This window comes from Marmota flaviventris, chromosome 9 (assembly GCF_047511675.1).
Source record: "Marmota flaviventris isolate mMarFla1 chromosome 9, mMarFla1.hap1, whole genome shotgun sequence".
NCBI lineage: Eukaryota > Metazoa > Chordata > Mammalia > Rodentia > Sciuridae > Marmota > Marmota flaviventris.
Genome location: NC_092506.1, coordinates 45,350,489 through 45,366,496, shown reverse-complemented (window position 1 = coordinate 45,366,496; position 16,008 = coordinate 45,350,489). Strand labels below are relative to the sequence as shown.

The following is a 16,008-nucleotide window of genomic DNA, read 5'->3' as shown; positions in this document are numbered from 1 at the left end:
AAAAATTAGAAAAACAAAAAACAAAAGTCACCACCACTTGGACTTCAGTAAAAATTGTTATTATGTGATGGTATGAAAATATATAGTGTATAAAGTCCAACTTTATGGAGCTTGACTCTCAAAAGGTCTCCAAACAAAAGTGAAAGATACAAGGACCTATACATTATATTTTTTCCTCCTGAACATTATTTATTCATATTAGACTGATTTTCAAGTGTATTTATGTATGATTAATACATAAAAATTTTTAAGTTATATGAACTCTTGTAAGGAAATTGCTAATATCCTCATATGTTTAGGTATGAGAGAAATAAATCACTGTTTACAAATAAGGAATATGTTATACCCTTTAAATGTCAACTGTGTTATCTGGAAGAGTTTGCAAAGTTTGCAAAACACTCTTCAGATAAGAAACCAAAGATTAAAAAAAAAACAAGAAGAAACCAAAAACTATAAAATATTGCTCCGGGGCTCGGGTTGTGGCTCAGCAGTAGAGCGCTGGTCTCACACGCGTGGGACCCTGAGTTGGATCCTCAACACCAGGTAAAAAATAAATGAGTGAAATAAAGGTATTGTGTCCAACTATAAAATAAATATTTTTAAACAATTAAAAAGCAAAATAAAATAAAATACTGCTCCATTATAGTTTCTTTTGGGGGGAGGGGCATGACCAGGATTGAACCCAGAGATGTTTAATTACTGAGCCACATCCCCAACCCTTTTTTTTTTTTTTTAGTTGTAGTTGGACACAATACCTTTATTTTATTTATTTATCTTTATGTGGTGCTGAGGATGGAACCCGGGGACTCACATGTGCTGAGCGTGTGCTCTACCGCTGAGCCACAACTCCAGCACCCCTTTTTATTTTTTATTTTGAGACAAGATCTCACTAAGTTGCTGAGGCTGGCCTTAAATTTGCAATCCTCCTGCTTCAATCTCCTAAATTGCTGGGATTATAGGTGTGTGCCACCACACCAGGGTTCTGCTCCCTTATGCTTTTGGATTTGTCCATACTAGCTAGCTTTGTTTACAGAAGCTTGATAAGAACATGCTATGTAAATAGCTATTATATTAGCTATGAAGTACATAATTTTTAGTTGGTCAGGTACAGATTTACAGTGTGTTACCTGTTGGACAGCTGCACCTGAGAGCTATGACTCATTTCTTGGTCACTCCAAATGGGCACTAAAAATTAAATGAAGAATTAGTTATATTTTGCCAATGCTTGTCTAAGGAGTAAAATGTACAAATAATCTTTTTTAGGGAAGAGTACCTGTATTAGTCTTTTTAATACAAGTTTTTTCCTTCTCTAGCAATAGCTATTTTTCTATTGATTGCACTGCATTTGCTGTACTAATTACAAAGGATGAGAAAAGATTTTGAACTACAATCCCCAAGAAATATGATCTCTAAAGTTTACTTGTAGCCTCCTTACCTCTTCTTTCTTATCAATATCAGCACTAGAATTGCTGTTTTACTGTAGGAGTAGAAAGCACTGTTTCCTCAGAAGGCTGCATATAATAGGCTTCTAAATGTTGCAAGCACTTGCCATTTGTTCTGCTGGGAACTGCACTGAGACTAATTCCTTCCACCTTTGGAAACCTTCTATTTTTGGACTGAATTTCTACAGCTGTTTAGAGAGTCAGGGTATATTTTTCCAGAAGTATCTTGTGGATTGCTCACATTAAGGCCAGTAAGTATACTGATCTACAGAATAAATGTCTTTGAAGCAAGAGAGAAGACAGGATTAAAAGTAACCCAAGGGTTAGGGGTGTACCTCAGTGGTGTGAGGTGTTGGGTTCTATTCCTAGTACCATAAAAAGCAAAAGACAAAACCCAAAATAGTGGTCTCATGTTACCACTAGATGGCAAGCAAGGAAGTAGAATAGGGAAAAGTACTTAGGTAGATAGCTTCAGTGGTACTGGTAATGTCTTAACTGAGTACAGATTGATCAGCAAACAAGAGATCAACATGGACCAGAATGTCAATGTTAATGAGTAAAATTCAGGGTCTTGGGTTTGTTTGAATCCCCAGACATTCATTACTCAATACATCTACTCCAAGTTCTTGTTTGCTACCCTTTTTGAGGAATCTATTGTTTAGTATTTTGTATCAGGAAGCAACTGTGGAGCCTGAAAATTAATCCATCCTTCCCTTCCTCTTTCTCCTTTTTTTCCCTTTCTTTTTTTCTTTTCTTCCCATTTATTTATTTATTTATTTATTGTGTGTGGTATTAGGAATGGAACCTGGAGCCCCATGCATGCATTCTACCACTGAGCTGCATCCCCAGCTCTAAAAACCATTTCTGTTCAATCACACTGTCAGAATTTTTTTTAAGGTTTATTCTATAGCCTGATTCATTATAACACTCAACTTTATAGGTAGCTAGTACAGATTTATACAGATTTAAGATACTGCTGTATTTTATTTTTAAATTTTTCTTTAAAATTACATAAATCCTTTATATCTATAATGATTAAATTGGAAAATAAAGAAAAGTATAAATGTTTAAAAGTTACCTCTAACCTAGCTATCACCACTGTCAGTAATTTTATTTGTTTTAATGGCATCAAAGCAGATACAGAGTTTATATTCCAAGAAAATAGTTTAGAGAAGACAATTTGCTTTATGGCACCATGGTTTAATATCTAGCTTTTAACATACATGGTTTTTCTCCAGTTCTTCAGTTAAATGATTGCCTCCCCACAGGAAGAAAGGTTATTTTCTATGCCTTGCTCTACCTACAACACCTCTGCTGAACAGAGTACCATTTCAACATTTCATTCTCATGGTTTCCCTTTGCCAGAGATTCACCTTCCAATTTGTTGATCAGGTATTCAGAGATCTCCAAAATGTGATTTCAACCAGCTTGACCTGGTTAAAACCCTTTGCAACAAATAGTCCAGATTTTTTTTTTTTTTTTAAATCCCATGAACATGCCATACTTTATGTGCCTTTGCCTATAGGGAGAAGATTTAAATTTAGGAAACATAAGTAAGATTGGAGGTTGGGATGAGTGATGAAGAAGGGTTTTATAAATGCTTTAAATATATTTAAATGTCTTTTTCTGGAAAATTAAACTTTTAAATTTGTCCTGGGACTCTGAAATGCAATAAAAGAAATTATAAAACCTTACTAACAGATCTTGCCTAATCTTACACTTAAGGAAAAGTAATTAGAAGGACAATGACACACATGAAGAGTCTATTTATAATACTGGGCCCAAAATACAGAAGGCACTCAAATGTGAAACAAAAGCCAAAAAAGCTCCACAATTCTAAAGTCCCCAGATATATCCAATTGTCATGACCACTGGTGATTTATCAATGTAACTAATAAAAATGTATTTCTTACCTTTGTCTTCTCCCTGCTCACCAATAACCCAAACTTCTTTGCCTGAAGTCTGTGCTTTCAAGGTATTTGTAATAATATAGTGTAATCTCTGTGAATCAAGATTACATCCAATTCCAATCACTCGATATGCAGGAAATGTACTCAGTTTCCATGTCACATAGGTCATGATTTCCACTAAATGTCACATACAAGGTGAAAAATATAAAGATTTAAAAATATGCATTTTGAGTCTAGTTCACAAATAAAATATTTATTATTATAATAATCAAGGTATATTAGAGCTTCTATATATTCTTCTTAGATCCTAAATGCATTGAGGCATAAATATATATTTTCTAAGTACACTAACCAGGTTTCAAAAAGACTTTACACAACTTTGTTCTTACATATTAAATTGTTAGGATGGAACATATAATTTCCTAGAAATATTTAGGCAAAAAAAAAGAAAAGAAAACTGAATATAGAAAATAATCATTTCATTTAACTAATAAAATTTTTCTGTGTCTATTTTAAGCTGAGTTTCTATTTTTAAATGAAAATATCAATAAAAAACTACTACTATTCAGTATAGTATTCTAAACAAAAACACAACTCTTTTTTTTGTACATGCCAAAAGGATGTCAGAAATCAAAGACACCAATGTCCCTCCACCAACTGCTTTAGAAAAACAAGTGAAATACATACCTTAACCCTGTACTGGGAACATTTTAAAGTCTGTTCACCAATTTGAGTTCAATAACACCTAATGCCTTGAAAATATTTCTTTTTCAAGTAAAACACTTTCAAAACAATTTATAAAATATAAAAAGTGAAAAATGCACTCTGAGATGTTACTAACATTTTATAATACTTCAGAGTTACAGTGTTTCACATAAGTCACTGCATTTTTCTTGGGGCAAAGGCAGGAGGTTAACCATTTTCTCACTAAGGAAGATATGACTAACAACAGGAACCCAATACTATATTTCATAAAACATTGTTAAGTTGTAATCTTTTGATTAATGATAATCATAACAAACAACTGATAGTATGTAGAAATACTGTATTGTTAACTAAAAGAGCCATTTACTGAATATTCTGTCCTTCCCTTTATAATCTAAAGTTTTATGGCTTTTATCAGTAATGGGAATTCTACTGATATATTAAACCATCAAATTAATTTAAAATAAAAGTTTTTACCTGGTTGAGATGCAACGAGCAGAACACCATGTTGACTGTAATGTCCCAGAGCTGGGACAAGGGCTCTGAACATATCCACATTGCTCTGCACAACATCAACATAAGACTCAGAACTACCCAAAGAGTTGACGGTGAAGATCACCACCTTGGAATGAGCAGAGGCAGACAAATCTAATGAATAAAAAGAAACAGTCTGAGTTCAAGATATAGGCTTTAAACGAGTTCTAGTCCATAATAAAAATTTTTTTTTTCTTTTCTACAAATTCAGAACTTTTAGGCATTGATCTGCCTCCAGACCAATCCTACTTCTATAGGAAGTATACAAAATGCTGAAGGTTAAGAACTAGAGTATATCCCAAGTAGGGAGGAGGGGGGAATAGCAATTTTGTTTATCTTTAAACAAAATTATAGGACCAAGAACATTCACAGAAATTGAGTTTTATATGCAAGTCACAAAATTTTAAGGAAAAATGAATAATATGCTATAGACAAAATGAAATTACAATCAGTTAACTGACTTCTAAACTGAGTTTAGGGGTCCTAAAATTTCTTGAAAATGACTCAGAGGCCATCTGGGAGGACTCTAGGCCACTTACTTTGGCTTCTCCAAGCACAGTAGTGCTGCTTTGATCTGTTTTATTTATTAAGGATTCTACTTTAAAAACCAAAAAATTGGTTTGAAAATCTCTAAATTAAAATATCTCCATTCTTTTTTTTTCCTCCCCAGTTCTGTGAATTAAATCCAGAGGTACTTTACCACTGAATTACATCCCCCAACCCTTTTTAAAAGTTTTTATTTTATCTATCCATCCATCCATCCATCACTGGGGATTAAACCAGGTCATCAGCCCTTTATTTTTCATTCTGAAATAAGATCTTGATAATTGCTACGGCAGGCCTCCAACTTATGATCCTCCTGCCTTAACCTCCAGAGTAGCTGAGATTACAGGTGTGTACCACTGCACCTGGCTTTGGCTCATTTTTAACTTTTTTTTATACTTAAATCCAGCTGTTCTTGGGTAACAACTACTTTTAATGGGACCTACAGGTAAGCAACAGTTATGACTTGGGAAAAAGCTGGCCTATGGATTTCCTTCCTCTGATTCTCAAGCACAAATATGCTATTTTACAACTATATTTTCTACTTCACTGTGTACTTTACAGTGAGTGCATGCCAAAACAGTGGCCAGTTGTTATTATCAGAAACAACAGAAAAACAATAAAGTAAAAAAGGCATGAGTCTAATCAACATTTGTAAATGAATATTAGCATCCAGAGGACAGTAGTTCCCAGAATTAATATTCTTTTTTTTTTTTTTCCTTTCTTTTGTGGTATGAGGGATTGAACCCAGCGGTGCTAGGTCAATGAGCTATATTCCTAGCAACTTTTTATTTTTTGTTTTGAAAAAGGATCTTTCTCTAAGGCCATCTTTCTAAAGTAGTTTCAGAAGGAAATTCTTGTATAATGTGTCCACTGGGAAACACCTTACCCAGTTTAAGCTCAGATTCTGAAATAGTTCTGGTGATGGTAGATCCCAAGTCTGAATTTAACTGTGATTCTTCATGAATCCTCTTAAGTAATTCCTGTGTTCCAGGGTTTTGAATGGATACCTGGTCATGAGACAAAACCTAAAGAACTGGAAGGAATACCTTTCATACCATCAACTATGTGCCAGGTAGTGGTCTAACAACTTTCCATACAGTTACTTATTTAATCTAGTCCACAATACAGAATGGGCATTATTACCCTCATTTTATAGATGGGTAATCTGAGGCCCAGAGAAGTTAAGTAATTTGCTTAAAGTTATAAAACTGGTAAGTAGAGGAGCCAGAATTCAAGCCCAGATAATCTGGCTTCAGATGCCAATAAACAGACTATATTTAAAAATAGTCCTACATTCTCATAAAAGATGAGGAAACTGGTACATTGTAGCTTTCTCCATATTAAAAACCAGTGAGCAGTTCAATTTACAACTTTATAATCTAGCCCCTAAACTATTTTGCCAGAATTATATTTCTTTTCCTCCTTTAGCTTCCTTTATTTATTTTGTACTAGGGTTTGAACCCAGGGGTACTTACCACTGAGCCACATCCGCAGCCCTTTTTATTTTTTATTTTGAGACATGGTCTCCCTAAGTTGCTTAGGGCCTCACTAAATTGCTGTCTGGCCTCAAATTTGTAATCCTCTTGCCTCAGCCTCCAAGTCACTAGGATTACAGTCATGTGCCACCCCACCTGGCTGATTTCTGTACTTTAAATAACAGAAATGCCCTCACCCTCATGGTTGACATACGAGTACACAAAAGTAGTTGGTGTCTACAGGATTTGAAAAGGACAAGAAAGGTCTCCTGCTCCATAGATTAAGATCCCAAGCCTTTTAATCTTTTCTTGAGTTTAAAAGACAGTATATTTAAGTATTCTTTATATAACCTTTTGGCTCAAACTCTACTGATCTTATAGTCATTCCTCAAAGCATTTTTTCATTTTCCTGATGTTGGCTTTTGCTCAAGTTCTTTCCATCTGGAATGTTTCTCACTGTATTTACCACATGTTTGATGTGCTTTTATGTGACTATTACACCAAACATTGCTATCACTCTGTGAGAACTGAGTTGTGTTTAATTTTTGCAACTCTCAGATCTAGTCGCTTAGCAGTTGGTACAATTTCCTCTACCTCTCTGTCCAGATCTCCCCAGTCTAACCTGGCACATATCTTAGTCTTACTCAGGCTAAAGTAATTCTTTCCACTTAACTCCAAGAGTCTTTACTGTCTGCACAGTTCTTGCGGCAATTAATCACATATTGCTTCTTTACTCTTGTTATGAATTACTATTTATTTCTTGCATGTGTGTCTTTTCATCTAAACTTTAAGCTGCTTTTGATCATGTAGTCTTCCATTTCTGTCAGTTCCCTGCAGCACTCCTCACATGCTCGACTCGGTGTTTCTAAAGAACCTGGAAAGCTTAATAAAAATGCAGATTATCTCATTTTCTGAGGATTTCATTTAAGTAGATAAAGGGAGCTTCCAGGAATGCAACCTTCCATATGAGTCTGGATACACAGCCAGGTTTTGGTAAACTACTCCATAGACAACAAGTTCTTTACTCTTGGAAAGCAGTCCAAGATTTTTATCTGTCTCATCAAGTCTTTTCTTAGAAGTTGATGATTTAATAATGGGAAGAAGATCATTAAGAAGAACCTTAAGCATGATTTATAAACCTATGATATAAATTACAAGGTTAAGGATCATAATAAAATTAATTCCATAACCCCCCTACAAAAAGCACAGATAGTAGTACTGAGTTCTAAGAACACAAAAGTGAATGAGATATTATTTCTTATTAAGCAATATATAGCACAATATAGTAGAAGGGTTAGGATACCAAGGGACAGGTATATATAAAATATCCAGAAAAGGTAAGTTCATAGGGACAGAAAGCAGATTAGTAGTTAACAGGGGATAGAGGAGGGGAAATAAGAAGCAATTACTTATTGTATACTATAGAATTTCCTTTTGTGGGTAATGAAATGTTCTAGAAATTAAATAGTGGTGATAGTTACACAATGTTGTGAATTTACTGAATACACATTATGAATTAGTGTTAAAAGTCACAATAGTAATTTTATGTTATGTATATTTTAGCACAATAAAAAGGATTTAAATATATAAATACACACACACACACACAATTATGTGCAAACAGAGCAGCCAGATTCCGCAGTCTAATTCCTAAAACAACTACTCTTACCAGTTTCTAAGTGTATTTCCTGATTTGGTTCATGCATACATGAGCATAACTATTTGTGTAAGTATGTGTCTACATATTTGTATTACATGATCATATATAATCTCTCCAAAATGTTACAGTAGCTATTTGAAAAAACTAAATGAGGCAAAGTACAACTAGTGGATAATCAGTCACTTGCAATCATCTATGAATGTCATGGTGTGGTGTTAATAAAATTTCCAATTGAGCTTTAATTCCCCACATTGTTAATGTACTTCTCCATATATTTATTGGATGTTAGTTACCATTACATTAAAATTGCTTCATGTATTAGTAATTAAGTTATGTCATCAGAAATGTACAACCAAAATCAATTAGGAAAACATGCCCCAAGATGATATATATTCATTCAACATTCAATAGATAATAGATAATTACTGAGTCCCCACTTGGTGGCATGCACCATCCGTTATCTATCTATTCCATTGTTTCTGTGCTTTCTATTATCTGAGGGAATAGTTATTGATGGTTAATGAGACACACAGAAAGAAATAATTTCCTGAAGTCCTAAATGGCCTCATAACCTCTAGGGACCATGTACTAAACAGTCTCCTAAAATGATTTGGACGACTTAAGAAGTCTCTTAAGAACTTCACTCCCTGGAAATGACTGGCACAAGAGAATACCCTGTTCCCCAAATGATCCTCCACAAGAGGCCTACAAAAGGATTATTAAAGCAGCTACAGTACTTTTTCCAGAGAAGCAAAATGAACTCATTGTCTCCTACAGGTTTACTAAACTATAACACCCAATTTTTAGAACTCATAAGAACAGAGATTTCAGTTTTTCTGACCATTATTCTTAGTACATTCAGGCTTGTGAGACTATGTGTTTTTATACATTATTTGGAAAACATAGTCAAGAAATACAGGGGACCCAAGTAAAGGCAAAAGCAAGCCAAACAGCCATACTATGTATCATCTGATCTGATCTATAAACTGGTAGAAACATTTTAGAAAATGTGTCTTTCAATGACCTTTTTTTTCTTCTTGGTACCAGGGATTGAACCCAGGGGCGCTTAACCACTGAGGTACATTTCCAGCCCTTTTAAAATATTGTATTTAGAGAAAGGGTCTTCTTGCTTAGCTGCTTAAGACCTCGATTAAGTTGCTGAGACTAGCTCTGAACTCATGGTCCTCTTGCCTCGGCCTCCTGAGCAACTGGGACTACAGGTGTCCTCCTAAATCATGCATCCCTGGTAGGAAAATATTTTCAAATATATTATATATATTATTATACATTATATTATATATTATTATATATTATATATTTTTTCAAAAAATTTTCAAATACTCCCAAATATAGTATTTATCTATCCAAATGTATCCTATAATTTATAATAGACATTATAAAATAGACTCAATTTTTTAAAATTTAAAATGTGAAAAGTTTCCAGGCACAGTGATACATGCTGGTAATCCCAGTGACTCAAGAAGCTGAGGCAGGATTGCAAGTTCAAAGCAAGCCTCAGCAACTTAGTGAAGCTATAAGCAATTTAATGAGACCCTATCTTAAAATTTTAAAAAAGGGCTGGGGATGTGACTCAGTGCTTAAGTGCCCCTGGGTTCAATCCCTGGTATATAAATAAATAAAGTATGAGAAGTCAAGTATTTCCAGCTACTCAAGAGGCTGAGGCAATGCTTCATCCCAGGGGTTCTAGATTAGTCTGGATAATACAGTGAGAACCCCCATCTCCAAAGGGGGAAAATTAGATAAAAAAAAAAATAACTGTTAAAATTTTTAGTTATTTTTTCAGGGCTAGAGATTGATCTCAGGGCCTTATGCATGCTAGGTAAACATTTTACCACTGAGCTATATCCCTAGTCTCCTACTTCACACATGAGAAAACTGAATTTTTTTTGAGAGATTGTATAATCTGACAAACATCAGAGCTCTAATATAGCAGAGCTAAGATGCAAACCACTGTCTAACACTAAGATCAGTGTTTTAAACCAATATGTTCTGAGAAAGGAAGCAATCAAAAGACAAATTCATGTGGAAATATAAGTCAAATAACAAATTCTTATGGCCAATATGAATGAATCTGGATGTTATTTGCTCGTTTGACTCTGTTAACATAATCATTTATGATCTGTATGATTTTGTACAAGTTACTTAACTTATTTGAATCTTTGTTTCCCAGTGCATAAAATTGAGGTAGGCTAGAAGGAATAGGAAATAGGCAAAAAGTCATAAAGAAAGAACCAGAAAATAAGATTTTACTTCAAAAGTTCTTCATACTTTTCCAGGCCTATAACTCCCCAAGCCAGTCTTCCTTCCACACCTATTACTCCTAAATTCCTGGGAAGTCTGTAAATTTACTTGTGCACTGTAATTAAACCCTCAATAATAGAATAAGGAGAGAGGTAAAAATGGGGGATGAGGGAGAGGGTGGGGGAGAGAGAAGAGAGAATAAGGAGGAAGGCAAAGGGGAGGGGGAGGAAATATAATGTCTTGAGGAACCCATAATTTAGCACTATTGATCAGATAATAAAGACCATGTCAGCCTAAGGATCCTGATACATATCAGACTACTAGAAACTGTCTTGAGATCACTGGATTGATATCATTCCTATACACTTTTCCATACCCACCCCTCGCCAAGTTTCCTTAAAAAGTAGCACCAAAACTGCATTTCTCATCCTTAAAAAGACCTGCATTCTCCCTTGAGGGCATATGCCTTGCTTTACCCACATAAGTGTCTCTCTCTTGAGATTTCCCTTAATTATGTATCTTTCCTAAATAAACCTCTCTCTATGCCTGAGTGGCGTGTGCTTTAATTCTTTTCCATCACATATGCCCAAAACCCCACTGGTCCTGAGTCAAGTTCCCCTCTTTCGCTATGAACTTCTTGGACCCTTTTTCAGAGACACTTCTTGTGACAAAATGAGGAGCTTGTATATATTATAACAAATCCCACTGTTAAAAAAGGAAAAAAAAAAATGAGAGGCTTGTACTAGGTAATCTTGAAATTATTTTTCAGCCTTAAAATTCCAGAACTTAAGCCAGGTATGGTGGCACATACCTGAAATCACAGCTACTCAGGAGGGTAAGACAAGAAGATCACGAGTTCAGGCAGATGCTGTCTCAAAAATGGAAAAGACTAGAGGTAGAACTCATTGCTTTCCTAGCATATGAGAGGCCTTGAGTTAAATTCCCAGTGCTAATTCTTAGACTCAAATATAAGAGCAAGTAAAGCAAACATCTTTAGGCATAATAACCATACCTTTGCTGATTTCCACATTAGGCAGGTTGAATATGTCAAGGTCCATGGTTCCACCTTTTGTTCCTTCTGAGAGATCTAAAAGGACTAGCCTGTCTGCAATGCCCTGTAAGGTATAATAAGAAAGGGAAACATATTACATTGGACAGGACCAATTATTCAATTTAATTAAGAAGTGAGGGCTTGTGTCATCTGAAGAAGAGTAAGTAAAGCCAGGGGTGGTTGCACATGCCTGTAATCCCAATGGCTTGGAAGGCTGAGGCAGGAGGATCGCAAGTTTGAAGACAACCTCAGCAACTCAATGAGATGCACTTTCAACATTTAAAAAAAAAGGGGGTGGGGTGGGGATATGGCTAAAAAAATGGATAAGTAACACAATTGTAATAAAAGTGACATGCAATCAAGAAGTTATTATGAACTTGAATAATGTGATCCCTTGGGCTTAACTATTGTAAACTAGGATCTAAAAGGAGTAAATTTAGATGCCATATAGATCACAGAAGTTTTCTTATGGGATGAATAATAAAGATTACTTGGTTCACTCAGCAAGTTTGATATTGTTCCTGAGTTTGTTTTCATTCTGTATCATAATTTCAATTCTGAAACGTTTAGAATGATTTGGGGGCCTATTTTAGCACTTCATTCCTAGCATGAAAGTCAAAATTATTCCAGCTTTTGCTTAAAAAAAAAAATAATCAGCTTGGGAGGCTGAGGCAAGAGGATCACAAGTTCAAAGCCTGCCAGAGCAACTTAGCAAGGCCCTAAACAACTTAGCAAGACTATGTCTCTAAATCAAAAATATTTTTTGAAAAAGGATGGGGACGTGGAAGTGGTTGAGTGTCCTGCATTCAATTCCCAGAATCAAAAAGGAAAAAAAAAAATAGCCATAAATCTAAAGTCAAATTGTACTATCATGTGGTACTCTCCTCAGAGAGCTCATGGAATATTCTACATGCCTAATAACGGTTCCCTGGATGGCCTGGTGGGCTGACTATAAATAACAGCATGGAAACTCCAAGAGTTAGTTAATATTTGTGGAAGGGCTTTCTCCAAAGTAGTAGGAAAACCTGAGAGTTCATGGGCAAAAGTATCCAGAGATCTACCAGACTTTCAGGCAAAAAAATGGTTAAGAAAACAACTCTACTATTTTATAGGTGAGCTTTGTAACACTAGGACAGTCAATGAACTCAAGTCTTACTGCATGTGGTTATAAGATTGATTATATGACTGACTATATGATTGATAATAGGACTGACATACATAGTAGTCCTCTCTAAATTGTAGCTATTAATTTTTTTATTGTTAACCACACTCACAAGGAAAATGCCAGGAAAACTAGCATTTCCATTTTTATTTATCAGACACACTAAGGCCCAAAAGTTTAACAATAGAGGTTGTGGGAAAACAGGTATTCTCATACAGTGTAGGTGTGAGAATAAACTAATACAACTGATATAGGGAATAATTTGACAACTTCTTTCAAAAATTTAAAATATTTTAAAATCTAAATTTAACAGTTCCTTTAATCCATCAATCTCATTTATAGGAATTATCCTACAAGTTTATTAGCATATGTAAAAAATTATATATTATGTATAAGAATATTCAAATGACTAAAAACAACTAAAATATTCATCATGACTCTTGCCAGGTACTTTGTAATCCCAGAAATTTGGAAGGCTGGGACAGGAGGATCACAAGTTCAAGGCCAGCCTCAGCAATTTAGTGAGATACCCTCAGCAACTTAATGAGACCCTGTTTCACACTAAAAAAAAATTTTTAAAGAAAAAGGGCTAGAGATGATCTCAGTGGAAAAGCATCCCTGAGTTCAATCCCAGTAAGGGGGGGCAATTATCATAAAGCAGTATAATATAGTGGCTTAGAGAAGAGCTTCTCAAGCTTTATAATGAATCAGTAAAGCATATATCCCACCAGGGGTTTTATTAAAATGCAGAATTAGAAGTAGAATTATGGATTTCTAACAAAATCTTAAGGAAATGCCAATATTGCTAGTCTGAAAGCCATATTTTGAGCAGTAAGGATCTAGAATACAGGTTCTGGCATACAGACAACCTGTTTTCAAATCCTGGTGACACCATTTATTAATAGTGTGACTTAGGGCAAGTGGGTAACCTCCCCGAACCTTGGTTTCTTCATTTGTAAAATGGTGAAAACAACAGCATCTAAACAATAGGGTCACTGTAAAAATGAGTCAAGACAAGTGTTTAGACAAGTGCCTGGCATCTAGTAAGCATTTAGTAAAGGTTAGTTACTGCTGTTACTATCACTACTACTACTGCTGCCACTATTGGACTGCTATTATTGATATATTATTTAAATATTATACCTTGTATCAAAATGCTGATGTTTAAAAAAGAAAAAATAATGTTTTACCTAGACAGTTAACAGACAAATGACTCTTCTAACAGTTAAGGAAACATGACTTTAAAAAGGTGCCTACCTGTATTTAACAAAAAAAGTCAAATTATTACCAAAAAAAAAAAAATTACACTTGTTGTAATCCCAGCCACTTGGGATGCTGAAACAGGAGGATCACAAATTCAAGGCCATCCTCAGAAACTTAGTAAGGACCTAAGCAACTTAGCAGGACCCTTATTCAAGATAAATAAATAAAAAGGGCTGGGGATGTAGCTCAGTGCCAAAGTACTCCTGGGTTTGATCCCCAGCAGCTCTGCCCCCTCTCCCAAATTAATAAAACTTAATACCATAGGGATGTCAAAAAGCAGTTGACATATGCACTATTCTTAGCAGCATAAATTAGTTCTGCCTTTCTGAGGAGCAGTCTACTAAAATAAGAGTGCCATAAAACAATCCATACCCTCTGACTCACTAGTATTATTTTTGAGATGATGTATACCCAAAAGAAAGTCAGAAAATAAGCAACTTACAAAGTAGTGTAAGAAGTATTTTTATATATTTATTTTCTTTTTATTTATTTTACAAAGTAATGTAAAAGTATTTTATTTAGTAACAAAAGAAGTAAAAACAACTCAAATTCCAATTAAGAGTTAACAGTGTACTCAGATGAGGAAAACAGGTAAGGAAAATGAAACTATAATATGGAAATTCAGCATATGCTATTCTGAACAGTCAACTTTTAAAATTTTTCTAACTTGATTATTTCCTGAAATAGAACCTACCTTCAAGATATATGTGGGTCTTAAGTGGAAAAGGAGGAATTTAGACATCAAAATAATCAAATTTTAATAGAAAAACTTTATAGAAAAAGAAAAACAGTCACCAAATAAACATATAGTGACAGCTGTTTTCTAGACTACAGATATGCTATCACCATGATAGTTGTTTTACCTCACTGGGAGTTAGATCTTTATGTAAACAATTAGAAAAGACTTAGAAAAAAGAACTGACAGGAATATAAACAAAACAAAACATAAACTAATGTAACATATTAACTCAGAAAGTCTGATCCCAAAAGAAAGCAATTAAATAAGAAAAGGCAGTCCTTTTTTAAAAATGGTAATTTTATAAATAGCTAAAATTAAATATAATATTAAATAAGAATTTAATTAAAACACCATGACTCAAAAATCACAAAATAATCTGTGTCTAAGTCACAGGAATGTCACTTTGAGGTTTCCCTTAGATTAGGATGACAGCATTATTCAAATTACTTTTTCAAAGCCTACCCATGACTTACACTAATTAAGAGGCAACATGACTGATGAGAACTTTCAGCTATTTTTTGGTCACAAAATATATTTTCAGGCAAAATGAGGTTTTCCTACATAACAAAACGAAGCCATTACTTTTTTAAATTTTTATTTATTTATTTGTGTGGTATAGGATTGAATCTAGGAACATTTTACCACTGAGCTACACCCCAGACCTTTTTATTTTTTATTTTGAGACAGGATCTCAATAAGTTGCTTAGGGCCTCACAAAGTTGCTGAGCTGGCCTTGAACTTGTGATCCTCCTGCCTCAGCCTCCCCAGTTGCTTGATTACAACTGTGCCAAGCCAAACCATTATTTTTTGAATGTTAATAAAACTGCCTAAAAGTGTAGCACTATGATATATATATTTATAACCACTATGCTTACATACCTTTGCTGAAATTGCTAAGATGCAGGCAATACCCAACTCTCCATTTCCAACCACGGTAATTTTATTGACTGGTTTAATCTCATAATTTGTCCAACTCTTTGAATTTATGTCTGAGACACCTATCAAGAAAAGTGGATGATGCTAAGAATGAAAAAAAAAAAAAAATCACATCAACTCCCCCCCCCCCCCCCGCTATCCCTTGGGCAATCCTGAATCACTGGGATTACAAATGTGCACCTCCATACACAGATAACATAAAAACAACAACAACAAAAAAAACTTCAGTCACTCAGGAGGCTGAGGCAGGAGGATTGCAAGTTCAAAGCCAGCCTCAGCAACTGAGTGAGGCCTTAAGCAACTTGTCAAGACCCTGTCTCAAA

At 34.7% G+C, this 16,008-nt stretch overlaps 1 protein-coding gene across 8 annotated transcripts in view; it reads right to left on the bottom strand.

Annotated features, from left to right (window-relative positions):
• Uevld (UEV and lactate/malate dehyrogenase domains) overlaps positions 1 to 16,008 on the bottom strand; it is a 42,909-nt gene that overhangs the window by 5,655 nt on the left and 21,246 nt on the right. For all 8 annotated transcript variants that reach the window (XM_027942420.2, XM_027942423.2, XM_071616344.1 and 5 more), the window contains 5 exons: positions 15,629 to 15,747; positions 11,547 to 11,649; positions 4,535 to 4,705; positions 3,356 to 3,529; positions 1,128 to 1,185 (listed from right to left, as the gene is read on the bottom strand). In XM_027942420.2, coding sequence (XP_027798221.1) covers positions 1,128 to 1,185; positions 3,356 to 3,529; positions 4,535 to 4,705; positions 11,547 to 11,649; positions 15,629 to 15,747 — 625 coding nt within the window. The remainder of the gene's footprint in view (positions 1 to 1,127; positions 1,186 to 3,355; positions 3,530 to 4,534; positions 4,706 to 11,546; positions 11,650 to 15,628; positions 15,748 to 16,008) is intronic.